Source organism: Rattus rattus, chromosome 10 (genome assembly GCF_011064425.1).
Source record: "Rattus rattus isolate New Zealand chromosome 10, Rrattus_CSIRO_v1, whole genome shotgun sequence".
Classification (NCBI taxonomy): Eukaryota; Metazoa; Chordata; class Mammalia; order Rodentia; family Muridae; genus Rattus; species Rattus rattus.
The window spans coordinates 11,236,430-11,258,248 of NC_046163.1; the positions used below are offsets into that span (position 1 = coordinate 11,236,430).

At 48.5% G+C, this 21,819-nt stretch overlaps 1 protein-coding gene across 1 annotated transcript in view; it reads left to right on the top strand.

Annotated features, from left to right (window-relative positions):
- Tfcp2l1 (transcription factor CP2 like 1) overlaps positions 1-21,819 on the top strand; it is a 52,511-nt gene that overhangs the window by 21,931 nt on the left and 8,761 nt on the right. The window contains exons 3-11 of the mRNA XM_032915270.1: positions 5,831-5,907; positions 6,384-6,489; positions 7,860-7,966; positions 10,304-10,456; positions 13,343-13,453; positions 16,292-16,383; positions 18,633-18,681; positions 18,763-18,856; positions 19,802-19,892. Coding sequence (XP_032771161.1) covers positions 5,831-5,907; positions 6,384-6,489; positions 7,860-7,966; positions 10,304-10,456; positions 13,343-13,453; positions 16,292-16,383; positions 18,633-18,681; positions 18,763-18,856; positions 19,802-19,892 — 880 coding nt within the window. The remainder of the gene's footprint in view (positions 1-5,830; positions 5,908-6,383; positions 6,490-7,859; positions 7,967-10,303; positions 10,457-13,342; positions 13,454-16,291; positions 16,384-18,632; positions 18,682-18,762; positions 18,857-19,801; positions 19,893-21,819) is intronic.

The window sequence follows — 21,819 nt, forward strand, 5'->3', positions numbered from 1 at the left end:
GGATATTAGCAGTCTGCTGCGTTTGTTCACTTATGGATAAAAGTCAGACTCTTATTTCTACTCAACATTTTTTAGTCATTCATGGGGATAAGGAAGATTCACACTCTCCTTGGTTCGCCTGCTCCAGCTCTCTTAGGGGGTTATGGTGGAATCGACTATCTATGAACAAGAAACTTGAAGGCTGTTCTGGGGAACAGGTAGTGGCTTTTTCTGGGACCTGTGACTTTACCATGATGCAGGAAGAACCTTCAGGAGTACTGGCAAAATATCAAATATTATATGGAAATTTCTATTTCGGGCCAGCAGGGTAGCTGAACAGATATAGGTAGGCACTTGTATTGAATTCGGTTTTAAAAACATGATATAAGCCTTTGCCCCAGAGCTGTGACCCCACTACCAGCCCCTCTAAGCTCCTTTTTGTTCCTCCCTGCTTAGCTCCAGGGTCCAGTGACAGCACTGACCTGGCTTCTCTTTCCTACTGGCCTTTGTTCCTGGAGGACCTGCATTACCAGGCTGCCCCCTCCCTCAGACCCTTGAATCCATGGATAAAAGACACACACACAATGCTGGGTTACCTTTAGAACTTGCCTCTAGGCACAATTGCTGGGTGCAGATACCTCCTGTCTGGAATTCATGCCTGTATCAATTTATTATCTCCATTTCTCCCTCTACCCTAAACTTAGTGGCTTACATCAGCTAGTCCCACCAGCCAACATCCTTGGTCCCTGCCTGTAGTGGAAGTCACAGGCCCTTAGCTGCCCTTCCTTACATGACTGCTGTTTTCTTCTCTTTCTAAAGCATGTCAGACATCCCCCCCAAACCCTGCCATCTCCTTTTCCTCTTGGGACTTGGAAGTCCCACCTGTACCTTCTGCCCCGCAATTGCCCACCCCTCTTCTTTATTGACAAGTCAAGAACCAACTGGGGAACTAGACCTAGAGACAGAACATCCTCTTATATGCTTGTCATCATGCCTGAGGACCTGGGTTCAATCCCAGAACATAAATTACCATGAACCCTCTCCTGCAGGTTACCCTCTGGCTGCCACCAGGCCTGTAAAATGTTTTGTTGAAACTCAACTGTATCTTTTCATGGCTACGTGGTCCTGAGTTGCTTCTGCATTCTAATGGTAGAGTCCTCGCCACTGGGACTTGTTACTGATTGTAGTTACTTCATAGAGTAGCCTTCATAGAACTTTGATACTAGGTTACTTTAAGGAAAAGGAGAAAAATGAGGGTGTGTGTGTGTGTGTGTGTGTGTGTGTGTGTGTGTGTGTGTGTGTGTGTATCTGTGTCTGTTTCACCACCCCTTTTGCCACTGTAAGGTAAGGGGGCCAGCAGGCAAAACCAATAGAACCTAGAAATTTCTTTGCTCATTCTGGGCTCAGGTCCCTTTGGGTGGGCATGTTTCTAGCCATCCCTTGGAGGTAGAGGTGAGGTGTAGAGTCAGGCTGAACTTAAATTCTTCCAGGGAGTCCCCAAGCCTCCTTGGAGGGACAGCACTTAGAGCCCTGGGATTGGAGAAGGGGTCTGTAGGGCTCGGCCACTCTCGTTTGAGTGAGTGGTGAAAGTTCTGCCTCTGTTCCTGCCACTCCCAGGTCACCTTGGCTCCCTGGGTTGGGCTGGGAGCCACCTGCCAAGGGCTAGTTTACATCACAAAGTGACCTGGAGCTCTTTCCTGGCTATCCTTTGGCTGGCCTTTAACAATCCGCAAGTAAATGGCTGGGCTGGGTCTTCCCAGGGAATTTCCTTGAAGCTGTTTTCTGGTGTCACCTGACTGCCTGTTGCTTATCTACTTCCTCCTGACAGACCGGGATCCTCAGACCTCCCAACACCAGATTCCCTGCTGGGCACACTGTCACCCCTCCAAGTCTCTAAGTGTCAGAGTTGCTAGAGACTAGAATGGGGAAGTAGGCTCTAAAACTGGATGTGAGACCCTATAAGGATAATGGTTCCTCACTGGTTTTTTATGGTGTATGGTTATGATTTATTGTGAGATGTGATATATGCTTTAAAATATTGGTTCAGGTTTAAAAAGTGACTTGATTGGCTGAGGCTGAGTGGCTACCAAGTTGGCTGACACCTAACCTGAACAAAGCCTGGGGTTTGACCTCAGTATCCCACAACCCCTTAAACTGAGGGTGGTGGTGCATCTATGACCTGTAATCACAAAGCTCTGAAGTGGAACAGGAGGATCATTTATTCTCAAGGTCATTCTCAGTTATGTGGGGACCCGGTGTCAGAAACAAACCAGCCCCAAGAACCCTTTTGCTTCCAGTAATGATTTTTCCCCTCTCCATAATCGCTTAGGGTGTTGGAAAGACCTTAATTTGGCAGACATGTTGTAAGATACTTGGGATAACCTTAAGTATACGCTTTCCAGATAGGAACAGGTGAAAGAGAATCACACACAACAGCCTGGCCCCTTTCACCCTCTGGATGTTTGAGTTTTTCCTGGGAACAAACCTGTGAGTCTCAACTTGAATCCAGTGGGACTCCTGGTTTCTAGTTCTGCTGTTGGCTACTTGAGACCTTGGCAAATCAGTATCCCTGTAGTCTCCGGTACCACTGTGTTCTCACGAGGGAAGCTATCCGTTAATGTTTCAGAGGAAACACTCCTGCCTTGCTGCACTGTGCTCGGAGTTTCTGTCATGGCCACTGCTTCCCTTAACAGACATCCTATCTACTCTTCAGAGCTCTCTCCCATGCCACCTGCATGCGCAAGCCTGTTTCAGATGCCCTGTCCATTGTCAGGAAGAGTGGACCTAGCCTTCCCATCTCCTAGTCTTTTAGGATTATTCAAATTCTGCTTCATCCTGTCCCCTTCTTTGGTGTTTGATATACCTGGAAAATTACAAACATTTGAGGGTGGGAATATGTGAAACTCCATTGTTGTAGCATAGAAGAGCATTGTAAAGAATCTGAAATTGGGGCTGGGGAAATGTCTCACTTGAACCCCTAGAACTCACAAAACTGGGCATACTAGAGCTGGAGAGATGACGCAGGTTATGAGCACTTGGTGCTCTTTCACAGGACCCAGCACTCACAACAGGAAGCACACAACTGCCTATAGCTTCAGTTTCAGTGAATCTAACACCCTCTATGGATGGCATGCACACATACACCCATAGATTTGAAATTTGAAATTAAATCTAAAAGAAAAAAAAGGGGGCTGGCCCTGGTATTCCCAGTACAGAGAAGGTGAAGACTGGTAGGTCCCTGGGGTTTGCTGGCCTATCAGTCTAGTTGGATGATTGGGGAACTCCAAGTTTAACAAGAAACTCTTGTCTCAAAAAATATGGTGAAAAACAAGGCATGATGACAAACTCATTCAATTCCAGAATTTGAGGATTCTGCGAGGGCTGGGGAGGTTAGTCTGGTCCTAGTGTAGTAGCCTTGAGACACACATGAGCAGGACAGCCGAACAAGAGGAACAGGATGACGTGGGAGAGGCAGCGTGGTTGGATGCGCAGGGCTCTAGCTTTGCCCAGTCCAGCAGTCCGGTCCCGGACACTTGGAGAGCATCCTAGGCATGTACGTTTGAGAGAGAAGACCAGGAAGGTTCCATGGTTTAGATTCCCATTGTGATGGGAAGCTTGCCATGTGATGCTGGCCTGCAACCAGGCCTCTCGGTGCAGACTTGAAACAATTCTCTATCTGGCAGGAGCTGCCACTGCCTGGCCTGAATGGAGCTCACCCTGAAGAACCTGGGGCCAGTGCAAATTGGCCCCCTGGGTGCCTGCACACTCATGTAATGGCCACTTGGGCCTTGGGACTCTGCCAACACCATCTATATATTCTTTAGCAAAGGCAAGGACACTAGAAGAATCAGTTAGGGTGTGGAAGGCCCTTACTATGTATGTCCAGGCATAGGGAGTGCTAGACTCTTGATTCAGGGGCACAGAAACAAAGCTTAGATGTCTTAGTTGCTAAGAACATACCTCAGCTGCTAACAATGCTTGGTGTTAAGTTTGATTACCAGCACTCACATAAAAAAAAAAGGTTGGGCATGGCGAGAGAGGTAAAAACAGTTCAATCACTGGGACTCTCTCTCTCTGGTTAGCCAATCTAGTAAACTTGGCGGTCCCAGGTCAGTTGGCTAGTGCTTTGAGGAAGGGCAGCTGTTGGTTGTCCTCTGGCTGCCAAATTTATGTGCATATACTGCACTCCTGTACACACTCATACAGAAGAGCTTCTGCACACATAAACGGACACGCCCACCGATGTGCACACAGTGGTGAATAGAGAAAGATGAATGGCTCTGTAGAGCCATATGCAGTCCGGGCTCAATTGCTGTGGTCAGGAGTCTCTGTGGTCCACACGCTGGCTGGGGCCCTTCCACCTACTCTCAGGCCTCAGGGATTGCAGAGTGCATGTGATTGCTGCTCAACAACATGGTCCAAATGGTTTAGTTTCCAGTTCTCTGCCCATTCCGGAATTCTCACCCGGGCTTGTTCTCCCGGCTCTCAAGGCTGTTTCTTGGGCACCCAAGGGAGATGCCACTGTTGGCCACTAACCTTCTGGTGTCTCCAGGCAGTCCTTGGCTTGTGGCCACATCTTTATCTCTAACATCCTCTTTTCTGCTGTCTGCCATCTATCTCTGCGTGTCTCTCTGTGCATGTCATTGGACCCAGGGGTTTTCTCAGATTATCACCTTCCCTTAGAATCCTTACTTTAATTGTCTGAGACTGTCTATTTAATTAATTTAAGGCCACATTCCCAGTTTCCATGACTGGATTCCCATTAGGCTCAGTGCAGAAAGGGGTAGAGGTCTCTCTAACTAGTTGTTTCTTTTGTTTAACATGTTTTACTCTGTGTGTGTGTGTGTGTGTGTGTGTGTGTGTGTGTGTGTGTGTTGGGGGAGAGGTTAGATGACAATTTGTGGGACTCTGTTTCCTCCTTGTACCATCTCGCCAGCCCTTTGTTTTGTGTGTGTATGTGTGTGTTTTTTTTTTTTGTTTTGTTTTTTGTTTTTTTGAGATAGAATCTAACTAACCGTACGAGCTATGCTTGCCTTGAACCATCAGTTTCCCCTGTGCTGCTATCCTAGGCTCATCTCCATTCTCTGTGGTTCTGTCAGCTGCTCTTGACACCGTCCAGTAGTCCTGTGGCTTAGGCTCACATTTGCATACACGCGGCTTTAGAGCCACCGCTCCTCTTGGTCTCTGACATCAGACTGGAAAAGTCTGTCCACACTAAGCGTCTCAGAGCAGCTGTTAGGTGAAATTAAAGCCCTGAGAAACGGGTGTTTATTTATTCTGAGGTAAGGTCTCACTGTATAGCCCTGGTTGGCTTGCAACTCACAGTGACCTATCTACCTGCCTTTGCCTCCTGAGGGCCAGCATGCCTGGATGAAATTTTGACCTTTAATTTTTAAACAATTATATGTATGGGAGTTCTGGTTGCATGTAAGTATCACACATTATCCAGTACCTTCAGAGGCCAGATTCCCTGGAACTGTAGATACAGATGGTTATGAGCCACCATGTAAGAGCTAGGAATTGAACCGAGGTCCTCTGGAAGAGCAGCCAGTGCTCCTAAGTGCTGCGCCATCCCGCTGGTCATGAGAAGTTCATTTTTAAAATTAATCTTTAAAAACATTTTTACTCTGTGTGAAATGCTTACTGTGCAAGCATTTAGACCTGAGTTCTGAACCCCAGAACCCATGAATGTACCTACTGGATGTGGCTAGGAGGCATGAACAGGAGGGTCAGGAGTTCAAGGTCTACCTTAGCTGCATAGCTTGTCTGCAGCCAGCTCAGGCTACATGAGATCCTGTCTCAGAATAAAATTATGGGAAGAAATGAAAAATGTATTGCCTTCCTCCTTCAGGTCAGTCATATGAAATCCGACTGCTGGAGAATCGGAAGCTAGGGGACTTCCAAGATCTGAACACAAAATACGTGAAGGTGAGTGAGCTCCTCATGTGTTAGCGGGGCTTGTGGGGTCTGAATGCCTGGGGCTGGGGGTGGTGGGAAGGAGTCCCTGAGCTATAGTCCCACACCAGTTTCTGGAGTGCACTGTGCCCACGGGGATTAGATGGGTAGGCAGTGGACCAGGGTGGCATGGCTTACATTGATGAAGTATGCTCTGGGTTAGATAGATAGAAGCTGTGGCCTAATTTTGCCCTCAATTGAGCCTTTCTTACCTGCACATAACAGCATAGTAGTCAGACATGTATGTGAAGCTAGCTGTTCAGAATACATGGAAGGCATGGTTTCTCACCATTGTCCATGTTCTCGGGATTCTGAGGAAAGGAAGAACCAGTTAAAGGGACTGGAGAGGAGTGGAGGGTTTTCCCTGGCTGGGGGCAGGGAAGCATGCTCTTCTTGGTGCTCTCAAGGCCCTACACACAGCTGTCTCCAACAACATCCGCCTTCCACAGAGCATTATCCGTGTTGTTTTCCACGACCGCCGGCTGCAGTACACAGAGTACCAGCAGTTGGAGGGTTGGCGGTGGAGCCGGCCCGGGGACCGCATCTTAGACATTGGTGAGTCAACCCAGCCAGCACTAACCCTGGACGCTTCAGCCACATGGGCTTTCTTTGTGGGGGCCACTTGGATTAATGCTCATTGGGAAGCCCAGCATGGTGCCACATGCATGCAGTCCCCAGTACTAGAGATGCACAGGCAGAACGACATTGCGGTGGAGGTTGTGCTGGTCAAAAAAAAAAGAGAGTCCAAAAGAAAGAGGACTGACTAGATGGCTCGGCTGGTTAAATGCGAGCATGACTTCAGTCACACACACACACACACACACACACACACACACACACACACACACAGAGGAGGGGGAGGGAGAAGGGGAGGGAGAAAGGCATGAATTCCCCCATACATCTATTTATGGAAAGAAGGAAGGAAGGAAGGAAGGAAGGAAGGAAGGAAGGAAGGAAGGAAGGAAGGAAGGAAGGAAGGGCGGACATCACAAAAACTTTCAGTGGGTGCCAAGGCTCTGTAGAAGAATTCAGAGCCTTAAAGGGTGAGCAGCCAGGTTAGCTTAAAATCCAGTAGGTAGACTATGTTGAGTTCAAAACTACAAAAATCCACCTGCCTCTACCTCCTGAGTGAGTGCATTGTGTGTCACCATGCCCAGTTCATCCAAGGTGGCTAGGGGAAGGGCAAACATATCACAGAGCTTGAGGACTCAGGTACTGGCTACCCTGCTCTGTCCACAGCCCTTGGCTGTGCTTTGGGATTCGAAAGCTAAGGTGATGACAGGGTATATATACCAGCACACCAGCAAGTTCTTCCAAATAGAAACCAAGGGAAACGTGTCTAAGAAAACATAAAGACTTCAAGCATTGCACAGCAATTCCGGCCAGGATATCTATTTCCCAGTGGAGTTGGGCAAAGCACAGGTGCTGTCTTAGTCAGGGTTTCTATTCCTGCACAAACAACACCATGACCAAGAAGTAAGTTGGGGAGGAAAGGGTTTATTCATCTTATACTTCCATGCTGCTGTTTCATCACCAAAGGAAGTCAGGACTGGAACTCAAGCAGGTCAGGAAGCAGGAGCTGATGCAGACGCCATGGAGATATGTTTCTTACTGGCTTGCTTCTCCTGGCTTGTTCAGCTTGCTCTCTTATAGAATGAACCCAAGACCACCACCCACAATGGGCTGGGTCCTTCCCCCTTGATCACTAATTGAGAAAATGCCTTACAGTTGGATCTCATGAAGGTATTTCCACAACTGAGGCTCCTTTTTCTGTGATAACTCCAGCTTGTATCAGGTTGACACAAAACTAGCCAGTACAGGTGCTGTTTCAAACCATGGTGAAGGAGTCTGGACCCATACTGGGTCCTTCCCCTCAGTGTTGGGAAGAGGCTGACCATTGTACTTTTGTGTATGTGTGTGTGCAGATATTCCACTGTCTGTTGGTATCTTGGACCCCAGGGCCAGCCCAACCCAACTGAATGCTGTAGAGTTTTTATGGGATCCTGCAAAGAGAGCATCTGCATTCATTCAGGTAAGCAAACATGACAGCGTTGGAAGGCAGCCTTCCAGCTAGCCAAGATGGCCTCCAGTTGGGGGTGGGAGTAGCTGAAGGAGGACAGGGGATGGGAGGACTTGGGGTCCAGGTCAAGAACACTGAGGCAAGGACTTGGAATGGTGTAGAGTCATGTTTGGGTTCATGTTTTCAGAATACTGAAAGGTTAAAAAGGATTTGGTATTTCCAAGGCTAGGGAGGTGTCTCATTCAGTCAGCAAAGTACTTACCTCAAAAAAGCTTGAGGACCTGAGTTCAATCCTCCATATAAGAGAGACTAGAATGGTGACTACTGTGTTGGGGAGGTGATTGATGGGTGTAGATGCCTGGGGCTTACTGACAAATCAGCCCAGCTTAATTGGTGAGTCCCAGGCCAATGAGAGACCCTGGCTTAAGAAAATAAGGTACACCACATCTGAGGAATCACACTCGAGATTGATCTCTAACATCTATATGAATACACACACACACACACACACACACACACACACACCACCTCATTAAAAAAAAACAGCCTAATCCTCCACATGGGCCCCAGGAATACACACAGCCACCCACATTTGGGCACACACAGTAAATAAAAAATATAACAAGGTACCTTTGTTTTTGTTTTTGAGTGTTTTTGGAGACAGGGTCTCTATGTAGCCCTGGCTATCCTGGAACACTGTATGTCAGTGGTGTTCTCAACCTATAGTTCACAAGATATCAGATATTTACATTGTGATTCATAACAGTAGCAAAATTACAGGTATGAAATTGCAAGGAAAATAATCTTATGGCTGGGGGTCACCCAGCATGAGGAACTAAAGGGTCACAGTGTTAGAAAGGTTGAGAACCATTGCTCTATGTAGGTCAGGCTGGCCTCAACTTCACAGAGTTAGATCCTCCCATCTCCAGCTCCCAGGTGCTGGGATAAAAGGTGTGTGCCACCATGCTTAGCAGTAACAAAAGTTTTTAAAGCCAGTGTTTTATGGAGGCATATTCTTCCATTCTCTCTAGTTGCTGTGACTGAGTTCATTTTATTTGCATCTATGTGGCTCCTGCCTTGAATTACATGCCATCTGGGGTTCAGATGGCCAAGGGCATGGCGAAGGCCTGCTATGTTCTTTACTCGCATGGTCTTTTCATTGACTGGCTGCCTGTTGTTGTTTTGCAAGCTTTCTTCCCCATTTTTGTTTGTTTTTGAGACAAGGTCTTTTCTATGGAACTTGAACACAGTTTGCTTCAGTTTCCTACGTGCTAGGATTATAAGCAGGTGGCTACCACACTTTCCCTTCCCACCTATCAGATAAGAAATATGCCAGTCCAAGAGATTGGCTGGAGAAAAAACTAGAGAGTCAGTCAAATGCTTGCTGCGTATACATGAGGATTTGAACTCGATCCTCAGCTTGTAAGAGCTGGTCACCTCTGCACACACCTGACCTCAGTGCTAAAGGAGTGGAGACCACAGGATTCCTGGGGCTTGTCTACCAGCTACCCTCACCAAATCTACGAGCTCTAGGTTCATTGAGAAACCCTGGCTTAAAAAGTTACATGGGTCTCATTCGTTACCATGGGCCTTTATCCCACACCTTTAATCCCACCATTCAAGAGGCAGGTGGATGTCTGAGTTTGAGATCAGCCTGACCTGCAGAGTGAGTCCCAGCACCACCAGTGCTCTCTGTCACAATACCAACACCAATAAAACGAAACAAACAACCCCCCAAACAGTAACTGCAAACAACGACAACAAAAATGTTGCATGGGGAGCAACCAAAGAAGACACAAATGTCAAAATCTGTCTTCTAGGTGCACATGCGTGCACATACACATCCATAGGAACACACAGGTGCAATTTTTAAAAACAAATAATATTCTCATTCCAAAATTTAGTTATTTTTGTATTGTAGTCATTGATTTTGTAACATTACAGTATCAGGATACATAGATGGTGCCTCCTATGTAGTACGCACTTAGAAATACAGCGATGAGTTGGGCATTCCGACTACGACTCCAGACCTGTTCAGAGGTCTGCTCAGTTGCCCCACAAGTTGGATTTTTATGAAGGGGAAGGTTTCTGGATGGGGTGGTGGGGTGGCTACTGTGGTTAGTAGCTGGGAACAATGGCAATAATGCTGATCAGACAGAGCCCCAGAGTAAAGGGACAGAGATGGGATGTTCCCTGTGCATGTTCTAGAGGGCAAGGAGGCCTTGGCCTGATTGGGTAAGTGGGGAGTTAGGCAAAGCAGGTTGGTCACCGCCTTGGGGAGGGGTAGTCCTCAGGGGCATCCGGAGTCCTCTCATCTACCCGACTTCAGGCCTCACATTCCCCTCCTAGGTGCACTGTATCAGCACGGAATTCACCCCCAGGAAGCACGGGGGTGAGAAAGGAGTGCCTTTTCGGGTGCAGATTGACACGTTTAAGCAGAACGAGAATGGAGAATACACGGAGCATCTACACTCTGCCAGCTGCCAGATCAAGGTGTTCAAGGTACGATGCCCTTAACACAGCCATCCTGGTCAAACCTGCTCAAACGACCCTTTGCTGTTGCTTAGATCATAGGCCCAGCTGAGTACGTGGCCTCCTGTTAGCTGGGGCCTCTCTCTTGATTCTGGCTTCTATCCCTGCCCAGCCTTCTCTTGTTACTCAAAAGTGTTGAGGATGGGTGTCTCCCATGTCAGTGCAAGACTCTGCTTTTGTAAGAATGACTGGCTTTTCATCTTTCTGTTGTATTTTCCCTGACTCTAAGCAAGCATTTCACAGGTGTTCTCCTGTATAGTATCTCCTTCAGCATGAGGGCAAATGCAGGTGTACCAGCACTCAGAGGCAAGTGGCTCTCTGTGATTTTCAGACCAGCATGGTCTATAGTAGTGAGCTCCAGGCCAGCCAGGGCAACATGGTGAAATCCTGTCTCAAACAACAACAACAACCAACCAACAACAACAAAACAACAACAACAAAGTAAACATGAGGCTAAGAGGGCCATTCTTTAGTCGAGCTCAATGCTATTTTTCTCTGCATTGGTTGGCTCTGTGTGTGTGTGTGTGTGTGTGTGTGTGACAGAGAGAGAGACACAGAGAGAGACAGAGAGAGACTTGACTGCACGATAGATATCAGAACAACATGCAGAAGTCAGCCCTCCCTCTCCACGTGGGTCCTGGGGATTGAAGTGGACACTGAGCGATCTCACTGGTTCATCAAGTCTTTGTCCACTGTCCACCTTAGTTTTGGAGACAGGGTTTCTCACTGAACCTGGAACTTTCCAGTTCAGTAAGACTAGCTGATTGTTGCTCCAGGGATCCTCCTGTCTCTGCCTCCTCAGGATCAGCACAGAAGGCATGTGCTGCCACACCTGGCTTTTAAGTGGGTGTTGGTTCCAAACTCAGGCCTCTGTCTTGCTTGGCAAGGCAGGCAGGCAGGCAGCACCCTACAAGATCTCACTATTGAGAAATGCCCCCAGCCCCAATCTAGCCTTCTCTCCAGAAGAACTGACATGTGCCCTGGTTCATCCTGTCTTTCATTGCTGGTTCCTATCTCCTCATCTGAATTGATTATTTCCTGAAGGTGGGAGCTAGCATGCTTACCTTCAGTACTTAAGCCCCCTAGGGAAAAGGAGGACGGAGCAGGCCTATGTCATTCTTACAGCACGAGGCTAGCCCATGACTATCAGGTTTGCTCTGTTTCTGTCCACCTGTAGAGAAGTGGAGCCCCCTCTTATAAGGGGTCACTATGGGTGACCAGACTTACTACCCTTCTTCACACCTAGATGAATCTGGAACCTCTTGGGAAAAGGTCGGTTTCAGATAGGGCTGTGTTAGAAAGACAGCAGAGTCATGTTGATTTTCCTCTCAGCAGGGATCAGCAGGAACCAAGTATTCACAGATATAATCACAGACCTAGAAGCTGAGCAGTTGAGGCTGCTCCCCCAACAGACTTAGTGCCCCCTGAAAGCAAGACCACCTTCACTCCGTGGCCTGCCACTTTGAGTCTATGGCAGTCATGCTACCTATAAACTTTTTTTCTCTCTGTATATAAGGGTGTGTGTGTGTGTGTGTGTGCGTGTGTGTGTGTGTGTGTGTGTGTGTGTGTGTGTGTGTGTGTGGTGAAGTACACATGTGTAGCATGTTGAGGTCAGAGCTCAGTCTTAGGTTCATCAGGAGTCATCTGCCTTATTTTTGAGCTAGGTTCTCTCACTGGAACTAGAACTAGCCCATTAGGCTAAGGGATCTACTGATTGGTTTCCTCATCTCTGGAAACACCAGTGTTTGTCACCATGCCCCTGGCCTTTTTTATATGGTCTCAGGGCATCAAATTTGGGTTCTTGATATGTTGGAGTTCTGAAAGCCATCCTGTTTTGACCAGCTCCTCTGAAGGATGTGAGGTGGAGAGCTTTACTCCACGTGAATGCTAGCCCATGGTCTTCTGAGGAAAGGAGGAGAGGCCTTCAGCCAGCACAGGACTAGGTGTGGCTGCCTACCCTGGTCCCTTGATAGATCCTTGATGTTCATGTTGAATACCATGCCTGCTATTGTTGGTGTTCCTACGTGGCTTACCACAAGATTATCTTTAGGGTTGGGTTACCCTGAGGGAGGCTTCCCTAAAAGCCCTTGAGCGGGGAACCAAAAGGCATCCTCTGAGGAAGGCACACACTGGGATAAAAGTTCTGTGCTGGCCACTAGACCTGAACTAAGTGTTAGTAATGCACATCAAGGGCTCTGAGTCATTCCTGTGCCCAGCAGGATGAGAGGCATGAGAGGCACAATGAAGGTGACACAGGAGGGAGGGCTATACCCTTAGGTCTCTCCTGCCAATAAACCCTGAGCCTCTAGTTTGTGAAGAAGAGACAATGGTGGCTCCCTCCGAGGCTGGCATTCACTGGCACTCTTGAATGGCAATGGCTTCCGCAGCCTGTCATACCATCATTTAGTCACAGCAGAGACAGATGCCTCTGCGACTGTGATGTCCTGAGGGCTGGGTGTGCTGGGCTTGAGAAGAGTTGACCTTGGCATAGTGTGGGTCAGAATCCATTCTTCCACTTTTCTTTGCTCTCCATCAGTCACCCCAGCTCTGTGATATATCCTGTCTTGGTTCCCCATGGCTCCTTCCAGAAGCAAGTAACCATTGGTAGCAGTGTTCCTAAGCACTTCCTGCTAAGCTCAAAGATCCCAAGGATAGAAAAACAAAAAAAAAAACAAAAAAAAACAAAAAAAAACCAAAAAAACAAAAAAACAAAACACATGCCACCCAGAAGGTTCGAGAGCTGAGCTGCCTGCTCTTCAGGCGCCAGGCCGAAGTGTGATCCTTCAGGCCTTTGTCTTCTTTCCTAGCCAAAGGCTGCTTTCTGTCCCAAGTGGACCCTGTGTTCTGTGCTTGCAGCCCAAGGGAGCTGATCGGAAACAGAAGACTGACCGGGAAAAGATGGAAAAAAGGACAGCTCAGGAGAAGGAGAAGTACCAGCCATCCTATGAAACCACCATCCTCACTGAGGTGAGCCAGGGCGGAGGCTGGCAGTGGGCCTGGAACAGGCCGTGGGCAAGGTGCACAGTAGTGGAAGATCCAGCCATCAGGGAAGGTAGGTGGGAGCTTTGAGAGCCCAGTGTGCACATCCCGTGAGGCTGCTGGTGGGTTATTCTGAGATCAGTTTGAGCTCCCTGCTGCCTTTGAATGTCTGGTGCCTTTGGAAATGTGAATGAGCTGGTGATACATTCCTTCAGGCATATGGTTCAAAATGTAAAACAATGCAACCAAGAGCATCTCCCCATTGACCCATGCCTTGGCTTTCCCGGACTCTCAGCTTCTCTCTCTAGGCATGCCTGTGTCTGCATATCAACAATACACACTTTTCTGCGCTGTGCCTTTTGTGTTTAGTGGTTCATTTATTTGCGCATGACTCCTGCCCTCTCATCAATAACTGTCTAGTTCTTTGTTCAGCTGTGCAGTGTTCAGGTGGAGGCCTCTTGTAGACTGAGCAGAGCAGGACTATGCACAGGGCTTCACTCTGCATGACGTCACTGGCTACCAGTGTAAGCTCTGGCTTTTGTGTTGTGTTTTGTTTTGTTGAGACAGGGCCCTCTATGTATCCCTAGCTGTCCTGGAATTCTCTCTGTAGACCAAATCAGGCTGGCCTCCAACTCACAGAGATCCACCTGTCTCTGCTTGAGTGCTGGGATTATGTCCACTAACATGGATTTTTTTTTTTTTTTTTTTTATAATTCTGTGCTGGTGCCTGAGAGATGGCTTAGTGGGTAAAAGTGCTTGCTGCACAAGCCTGGCAACTGAGTTTAATCCCCAGATCCAAGGTGGAAGGAAAGAACTGAGTGTTACCTTCTGACCTCCATACACAAGCCATGTCACATGCACATCAAAGTGCGCGCACGCACACACACACACACACACACACACACACACACACACACCATATATACTCACATAATAAAATAAAAAATAAACTCATAAAATAAAATATAATCAAACAATACAAGTAAATTTAAGGTTCTGTGTCAGAGCTGGAACCCAGGAACCCACTGAGCTGTGCCCATCCCCAGCACTAGCTAGTTCTTATTTGGACAGATAAAGAAATACACCAAAGAGGCAACCCTCTGCCTGAAACTCCTCAGATGCTATTAGCAGCCTCCTGCTTCCTGTCACTGGCCATCTGGGTGCCTTTCCTTTTGTTTGCCTGTTCTCCCTCCCTCCTCCCTCCTCCCTCCTCCCTCCCTCCCTCCCTCCCTCCCCCCTCCCTCTTCTCTTTCCTTCCCACATAGGGTTTCTCTGTGCAGCCCTGGCCCCTCAAACTCATAGAGATCCTCTGCCTCTACCTTCTAAGTGCTGGTATTAAAGGCTTGTGCCACCACTGCCCAGCCCTGGGTTTTGTTGTTTGTTGTTTTTATTAGCGATTCCTCCTTGTGTCAGTGGTTTTGACTAATTAGATTTACTCCAAAGGAACATAGATAACTATATGACCCAGGGTGGCCATGCATGCAAGGTTACGCTGGGTTAATGGTGAGACTTGGGTACAGAAATCCAAGACGGGTGGCCAGGTCCCGGATATATGTATGCCTGTGTATGTATGTGCTAAGCCACTCTTGAAGGAGCATTTGCATAAGGCAGGGTAAAAGGCTAAGGTGACTTACAAGTATGTACTGGCACTTTAGTTTTTCTGAGGGTGACAATGGGCAGGGAGCCCGGCACAGGAAAACTTCTGCTTGCTGTTTGCCACAGAGAGACGTAAGGACTGCATTTCACATAGTTTCTTCCCATGCCAGGCCCATGTCTGAAGGACACTGCCAGGAGAACCCCCACCTAGTGCTGGTTTCTCATCCTGGCTGAGCCCCAATTTCTCTGTTCCAGTCCTGACTCCCAGAAAGAAGAGGGGGTGCTATCCTCGCCCTCAGCACAGCCGACTTCTATCAGCATGGCTGGTGTAAAGAATCCAGACTATGACCTTGGGAGATGCCAGTGCACCCCTTCTATCAGCTCATCAGATTTCCTCCCTTGGTAGGATTTAGCATCAACAAATTCCAACCCACACTCACAATGGTTAAATATTTACCAGCCTGGCATTTGGTGGGGGATAGTCAGTCTTTAGGAATGCTTCAGACTGGCCCTCTCCAAGCAAAGTCACTGCCTTAGAGGAAGGGAAGAAATGCAGGCTTGAGGCACTCCCTTTCCCTGGAAGTCCTGGTCTCACCCATACCCCAACTGTGTCTCTTCATTTTCGCTCGTGCATTGGAATGTCCTCCAGAGGAAGGCTCACATCATACATGTTTCTATCTTTTGGAGCCAAGATGGATGAGTACTAACATGAATAACTGTCTAAGTGGGCTGGGAGGAGCTACTCTTTGAAGAGTTCCAGGACCCCTCCTGTCTACTCCAGCCCCCCTGCCTGCAGTTTTCTCACCCCATAGCATGGGTTTTCGCCCTGCATTTTACTGTTTCATTTTTCTTTAGAAGTCATCCATCCTCTGTGTAATGCATATGTAGGCATTTTTGACCAGTTAGTTTGTGGGCTTTGGCACTATATGACACTCCTTTCCCCTCTGGTTTGACTACCAGGAAGCTCAAATGGGTGGTGCATTTCATGGTTTGCCTGACCCAGGATGACTTCCTGAGTTCTAGGTTTTTTTCTGTCATGGTAGGTGACCCTAGTAGTCTGACTGGCCATGGCTCATCTTGAGCATTCAGTCACCGTGGGCTCTATGCTGACACAGCAGGGTCTTAGGCATCAGCTTACGAATGCTTGCTTGGAAGGGCTGAGGACCATGGGCTGTCTCTAAGCTTATCCCACGATCACTGTTGTGACACATTGCCTATGTCTCTTCCCAGTGTTCTCCATGGCCTGATGTACCATACCAGGCCAACAGTACTCCATCCCCAAGCTACAACGGCTCTCCTAGCAGCTTTGGCCTCCGTGAAGGGTATGTCTAACCTTCCTCTCCTTGGGGTCCTGCCATGCGTTGGGGTGGTCCTGTTTTGGTCTTCCTTCATGCCATGGCCTAGCATCTGTTTGGGTTTTAGTGTGGCTAACTGGTATAGCAATCACAGCCATATTTATTTCTCTCTAGCTCCCCATGCTGAGGGTGGAATCCAGGGCCTGGTGCAAGCTAGGCAAGAACTCTACCACTGAGCTACATCTTCCGGCTCCTGTATTTAGTTTGGGGTTTGTTTTATTTTGTTTTTGTTTTTGTTTTGTTTTGTTTTACTTTGAGACAGGGTTCCTCTGTAACCTTGACTGTCCTGGAACTCACTCTGTAGACCAGGCTAGCCTCAAACTCAGAGATCTACCTGCCTTTGCCTCCCTGAGTGCTGGGATTAAAGGCCTATACCACCACCACCCAGATAGCTTTGGATTTTTAAGACAGGGTTGTATATAATCCAGACTGACCTTGAACTTGGTTAGCTCAAGCTAGCCTTGAGCTTGCAACCCTACATTTTTAACCTCTTGCATGCTGGGGTTATAGGTGTATGCTATCACACCTCACCATGTGTTCTCTCTCTCTCTCTCTCTCTCTCTCTCTCTCTCTCTCTCTCTCTCTGTGTGTGTGTGTGTGTGTGTGTGTGTGTGTGTGTGTGTGTGCTTTTTCTATATACTTCCATAAGTGGCAACAGGTTTGTAAGAATTTACCTTGAAGACCAGTGTTCGACTGAGGTGGGCACTGGATAGATAGATAGTTAAGGCGTCTGGAAGGCCCTTGTAGGTTTTCTGTCTACCGCTTGTGTATGTTTCCTGAAGGGACTGTCCAGGTAGGAGCTTCCACCCTGGGTTTCAGTGTTGTAGCACCAAAGCTAGTCTTGCTGAACCTTGGCCCACTGCAGATAGGTCATGTGGCCCCAAGGACACAGTGGTAGGACTGCGCCAGCATCATAGGCAGATTCTAACTGGCAGGCTGTGCGGATTGAGGCTCTTGACCTCACTATGGTGGCTCTGTAGTAATGTCCTGGTAGTGAGCCGAGGAGAACTCCAGCCAGTGGGTGCAGGTCCTCTGATTTGAGCCCCCACTCTGCAGTCAGTCTATAATAAAAAATCAGGGTTGGGTGATAATGGAGGAATGCTGAGTTTGACCTTCAGCACCTGGTGTGGAGGGAGGCACCTGTAATCCCAACATTCCGAAGGTAGAGGAAGAGAATCGGCAGTTTGAGGTTGCATAGCAAGTTCAAAGTCAGCTAAGACAAAGGAGGTCTGTGTGATCTTGGTCTTACTATATGGTATGTCTTCTCATGAGTATAGAATAAAAAAGAAAAGGGTTGTTTAGATCAGGCAAACCTGCTCTTTAATGTCTACCCTTAGGGATACACATTCTTTAACTTCCCTAAGCCCCGCTTTCCCCGATGCAGAAGGGGGCATGAGGAAGGATATGCCTGTGGTACAGACAGTGGAAGGCTTGCTGTCACCACTGATGGTTGACGACTTTGGTCTAGCTGCAGCTTTCCAGGGTGCTGAATTACTGGAAGGAGTGTGTGTAGCCTGCGCCCTGGTCATCTTGTCCTTTCCTTAGACTGGAACTTGGTGGGATCTAGCCATTTTTTTGCACTGGGACAAAGATGCTTGACGAGAAGTGACTTAAGGGAGGATTATTTTAGCTCTCAAGTCAAGGAGATATTGCCTGTCCTCGTGAAGAAGCCAGGGCAGATGGAGCTAGAAGCAGCTGCTCACACTGTGTCTATAGTGAAGAAGCAGAGGAAAGGGTGCCGGGGCTCAGCTCACTTTCTCCTCTTTACTCAGCCCAGGACCCCCAGCCCGTGGGATGGTGCTGCCCAAAGTTAGGGTGGGTCTTGCCACCTTCATTAATTTGATGTAGACATTCTCAGGTTTGTTCCCATGGTGACTTTAAGTCCAGTCAAGGTAGACCATCACAAAGGTAAGGCTCCACCATGCAGCACAGGATCCAGGCAAAACAGACAAGCCCTCCTCCATTGTTGCTGGAGACGACACAGGTAGACCCATCGATGCTGCTTGAAACAGATCGGCCCATCTAAAACTCCCGAGCAGGAGGCATTCATCATGAGAGACTGGGTCTAGTTAACATTTGTGACTCATTTAGGAAGTCTCGTGGGACTCATTTAAAGCAAGTCACACAGCTGCTGAAATGTAGGCACCACTTAGGTTCTGGAACCTCTGTGTCCCTGGCAGCCCTCATGCTCACTAACCATCCCTCTTCCATTCCAGTAACAGCTCACCTAATCACCCGGTGGAGCCCTTACCGCTGGGCAGCGATGTAAGTGTACATGGGTATTGTGGGCTGGGGCTCCCGCTGGCTCCGTGACCTATTTGAACCCCCTCGGTCTCTCAATTGCAGCACCTGCTCCCATCAGCCTCTATCCAGGATGCCCAGCAGTGGCTGCACCGCAACCGCTTCTCACAGTTCTGCTGGCTCTTCGCCAGCTTCTCGGGTGAGCATCGTGGAGTTAGGTTGGGAGTGCATGCACAGGTGTCTTCTTGGCTTGCTTTTGGTCCCATGGGCCTATGGCTGTGTCCAGGGGAACCCTCAGTGAGGTGGGTGTCACAGAACAACCAGGGAAGCAATGAGGGAGGTCAGGTCATGAGAGGCAGTGATCTGGATTCTGGCAGGACCATAGAAGGAAGGATATTGGCCTGTGCAGCCATTCTGGATTAAAGCCATAGCTCAGTTTGGAGACTGCATGCGTAGCTCTCGAGGAGCCCTCTGTTCTGTTCTCAGCACCACATAAACTGGGTATAGTGCATTTAGGGAGAAGTCTGAGAAGTTCCAGCTCACCCTGGGCTACATGAAACCATGCCTCAAAGAAAAGAAAAGTGGGGGCTGGATTCGGGGAGCCATTGTATTTGCAGCTACTTCTGACAAGTCATCCGAGGGGAGAGAGGTCCTTGGAGAGTGCTCTGGATTTGGAAGACTCAATTCTTAAAGACTTCACACTGCTGGTCTTCCTCTGCCCCTTCAGATGGGGTGCTAGGCCTGACCATGGATGTCTTTTGGGAGACTAATGTTTTGCCTCTTGGTTTGTGCTGGTTTGTTCCCGGGGTTTGTTTGTATTGTCAACTTCCAGTGATCTGTGTGCTTACACACATGTCGTTGGCGGCAGCATGTTGATAAAATCTGTGCAGACAGAAAGTGCTAGTGTAGAGGACAAAGAAGGGGGCGGCAGTCAGGCAGGGGTGGGCTGGGTGGGGTGGACTAACTTTCTCTACACTTTCGAGCACACTATCTTAGCTGCTGACAGTGTGACTGATCTGCTAGGATTGTTTATCCTCACACCATTTCCCTCTGTGCTTCGTCTTACCCACTGAGGCTGAGGCTGGGCCCTGCTGTGGGGTCAGCAGGTATTTGCCTGTACTGAGTGGTGCATGTCTCTGCTTAGGTGCTGACCTGCTGAAGATGTCCAGAGATGATTTGGTCCAGGTCTGTGGCCCCGCAGACGGGATTCGGCTCTTTAATGCCATCAAGGGCAGGTAGGTGCAGCTTCTTAGAGAAGCCAACCAAAGACTGTGGCCACAAGGGCTGGCTGGGTCCAGCAGAAGCCCCACCTTAGCCTCTTGAACTGTGGACTAGGTGATGGGAGGAATCCTTTCAACGTGGAGGGAAATGCTGGAGGGGGTGCCATGGGAGGATGGGACGGTGAGTGAGGTGAGTGTGGAGACCACCTCGGTGTCTGGCTGCAGTGGCCCCTTGCTCAGAATATCTCAGCATTAGTTATTTTTCTCACCCCTACGACAAAATACCCAAGTCAGCTTAAGACAGAAAGGTTTATTTTGGCTTGTGGTTTGAAGGTTCAACGCCACACACATCCTGACATCTCAAGGGATGGACCAGACTGGGGCCCTAGGGAAGGAGGAAAGGACAGATGTGTGTACAGGAAAGCTGGGTGGAGAGAATGGGCTCTCTGATGGGGAAACCTCACAGCCCAGAGACTCAGTGTGTTTGTGAGGGCTGTACAGGGAGGCGAGGCTACTGCATTCAGCTGAGCAAGGCTCAGTGCATACAGGTAGGCAGGAAAGAGGGTTTACAGTATACAGCTGAACAAGGAGCTAGATTTAGCTCATCTTTGTGGGAACGGTCTCTGGGCTATAAATATCTAGGGTGGGTGGAGCCACGGTAGACATTTTCTGAACCCACTATCATTATTCACTCACGGACTCTGAGGTTTGACATTAGGGCCCTTGCCATAGCCAGGTGATAATGTCCAGCACACACGTCACTCGGGCTTCCTCCATACTCCATAGCACTTCATCATAAGGAAGTCATGGCTGCAATAGTGGGAGGTGTCTGGTCATGTCGTATCTGTGAGTCAGGAAGCAGAAAGAGAAGAATGCTCTGGGGGTTCGGATTACTTCCGTCTCCACATGCAGTACGAGGCCCCAGCTCATGAGGTAGCACTGCCTGCACTTATGGTGGGCCTTTTCATTCAGTAAGCCCCATCTAGAAACTCCCTCCCTCACAGAAGTTTGTCTTCTAGGTGACTCTAGATCATCAATTAATATTAACCATCACAGCCTCCCTCTCCTCCATTGGACCCAGAGCCTGTGGATCTTGGCCTTTAGTCACTAGCCCAGACTCTGGACACTTACAGAGTCCAGGCTGAGAGCTCTGACTCCTCCCCAGGGCCTGGGCATGGTCTTCGAAACCATAGTGCAGTTTTCAGGCCAGTGCTATCTGATAGAATTCTCCACCACCATGGAAATGAAACATTCCGACAACCCAGAAATCTCTGGCCATGTGGGACCCTGCCCTGCGGCACTATGGGACCCTGAAGTGTGGCGCTAGGGTTAACATCACACTCAGACCGAGTTTTGAAGTTTTGTACTTTTCATTTTTTCTGGTGCTGAGACTAAAACCCAGGGCTTGTGTATGCCAAGTGCATGCTGTGTTGTTGAGCTGCTCCTGTGCCCTGAGGACAGCTGGAGAGTACAGTTAATGGATTTGTCTCCTAGGAGCTGTGCAATGGAAAAAAAAAAAGCCATTGCTCCTCTGAACCTCAGTTTCCCTATATGTGGAATTGGGGAGATGAGCCTTGTGTGAGGAACTCTCTATATCAAGTTCTTTCTCTGTCTCTTTTCTCTCCGTGGCTGGGAACGGAACCCAGGGCTGCACACATGCTATGCACGTGTTCTACCACCAACCCACATCCCACACCACCAACCCACATCCCACACCACCTCTTGAAATCCTGATCTTGAGATTCTGCTTTACAGAAAAGCCTCAGATTGGCGGGTTGGGAAGAGTCATCTACCCCACCTCTTCCAGAACACCCTCTGTGATGCCGGAAATATCCATCACGACTGGATTCCATCCCTGTCCATGAAAACCATTCTATATCCCTACCACCTGCCTCTTCCCTAAATCCCTTTATACTGCAGAGTCTGCTCTAGGTTTTGGAAT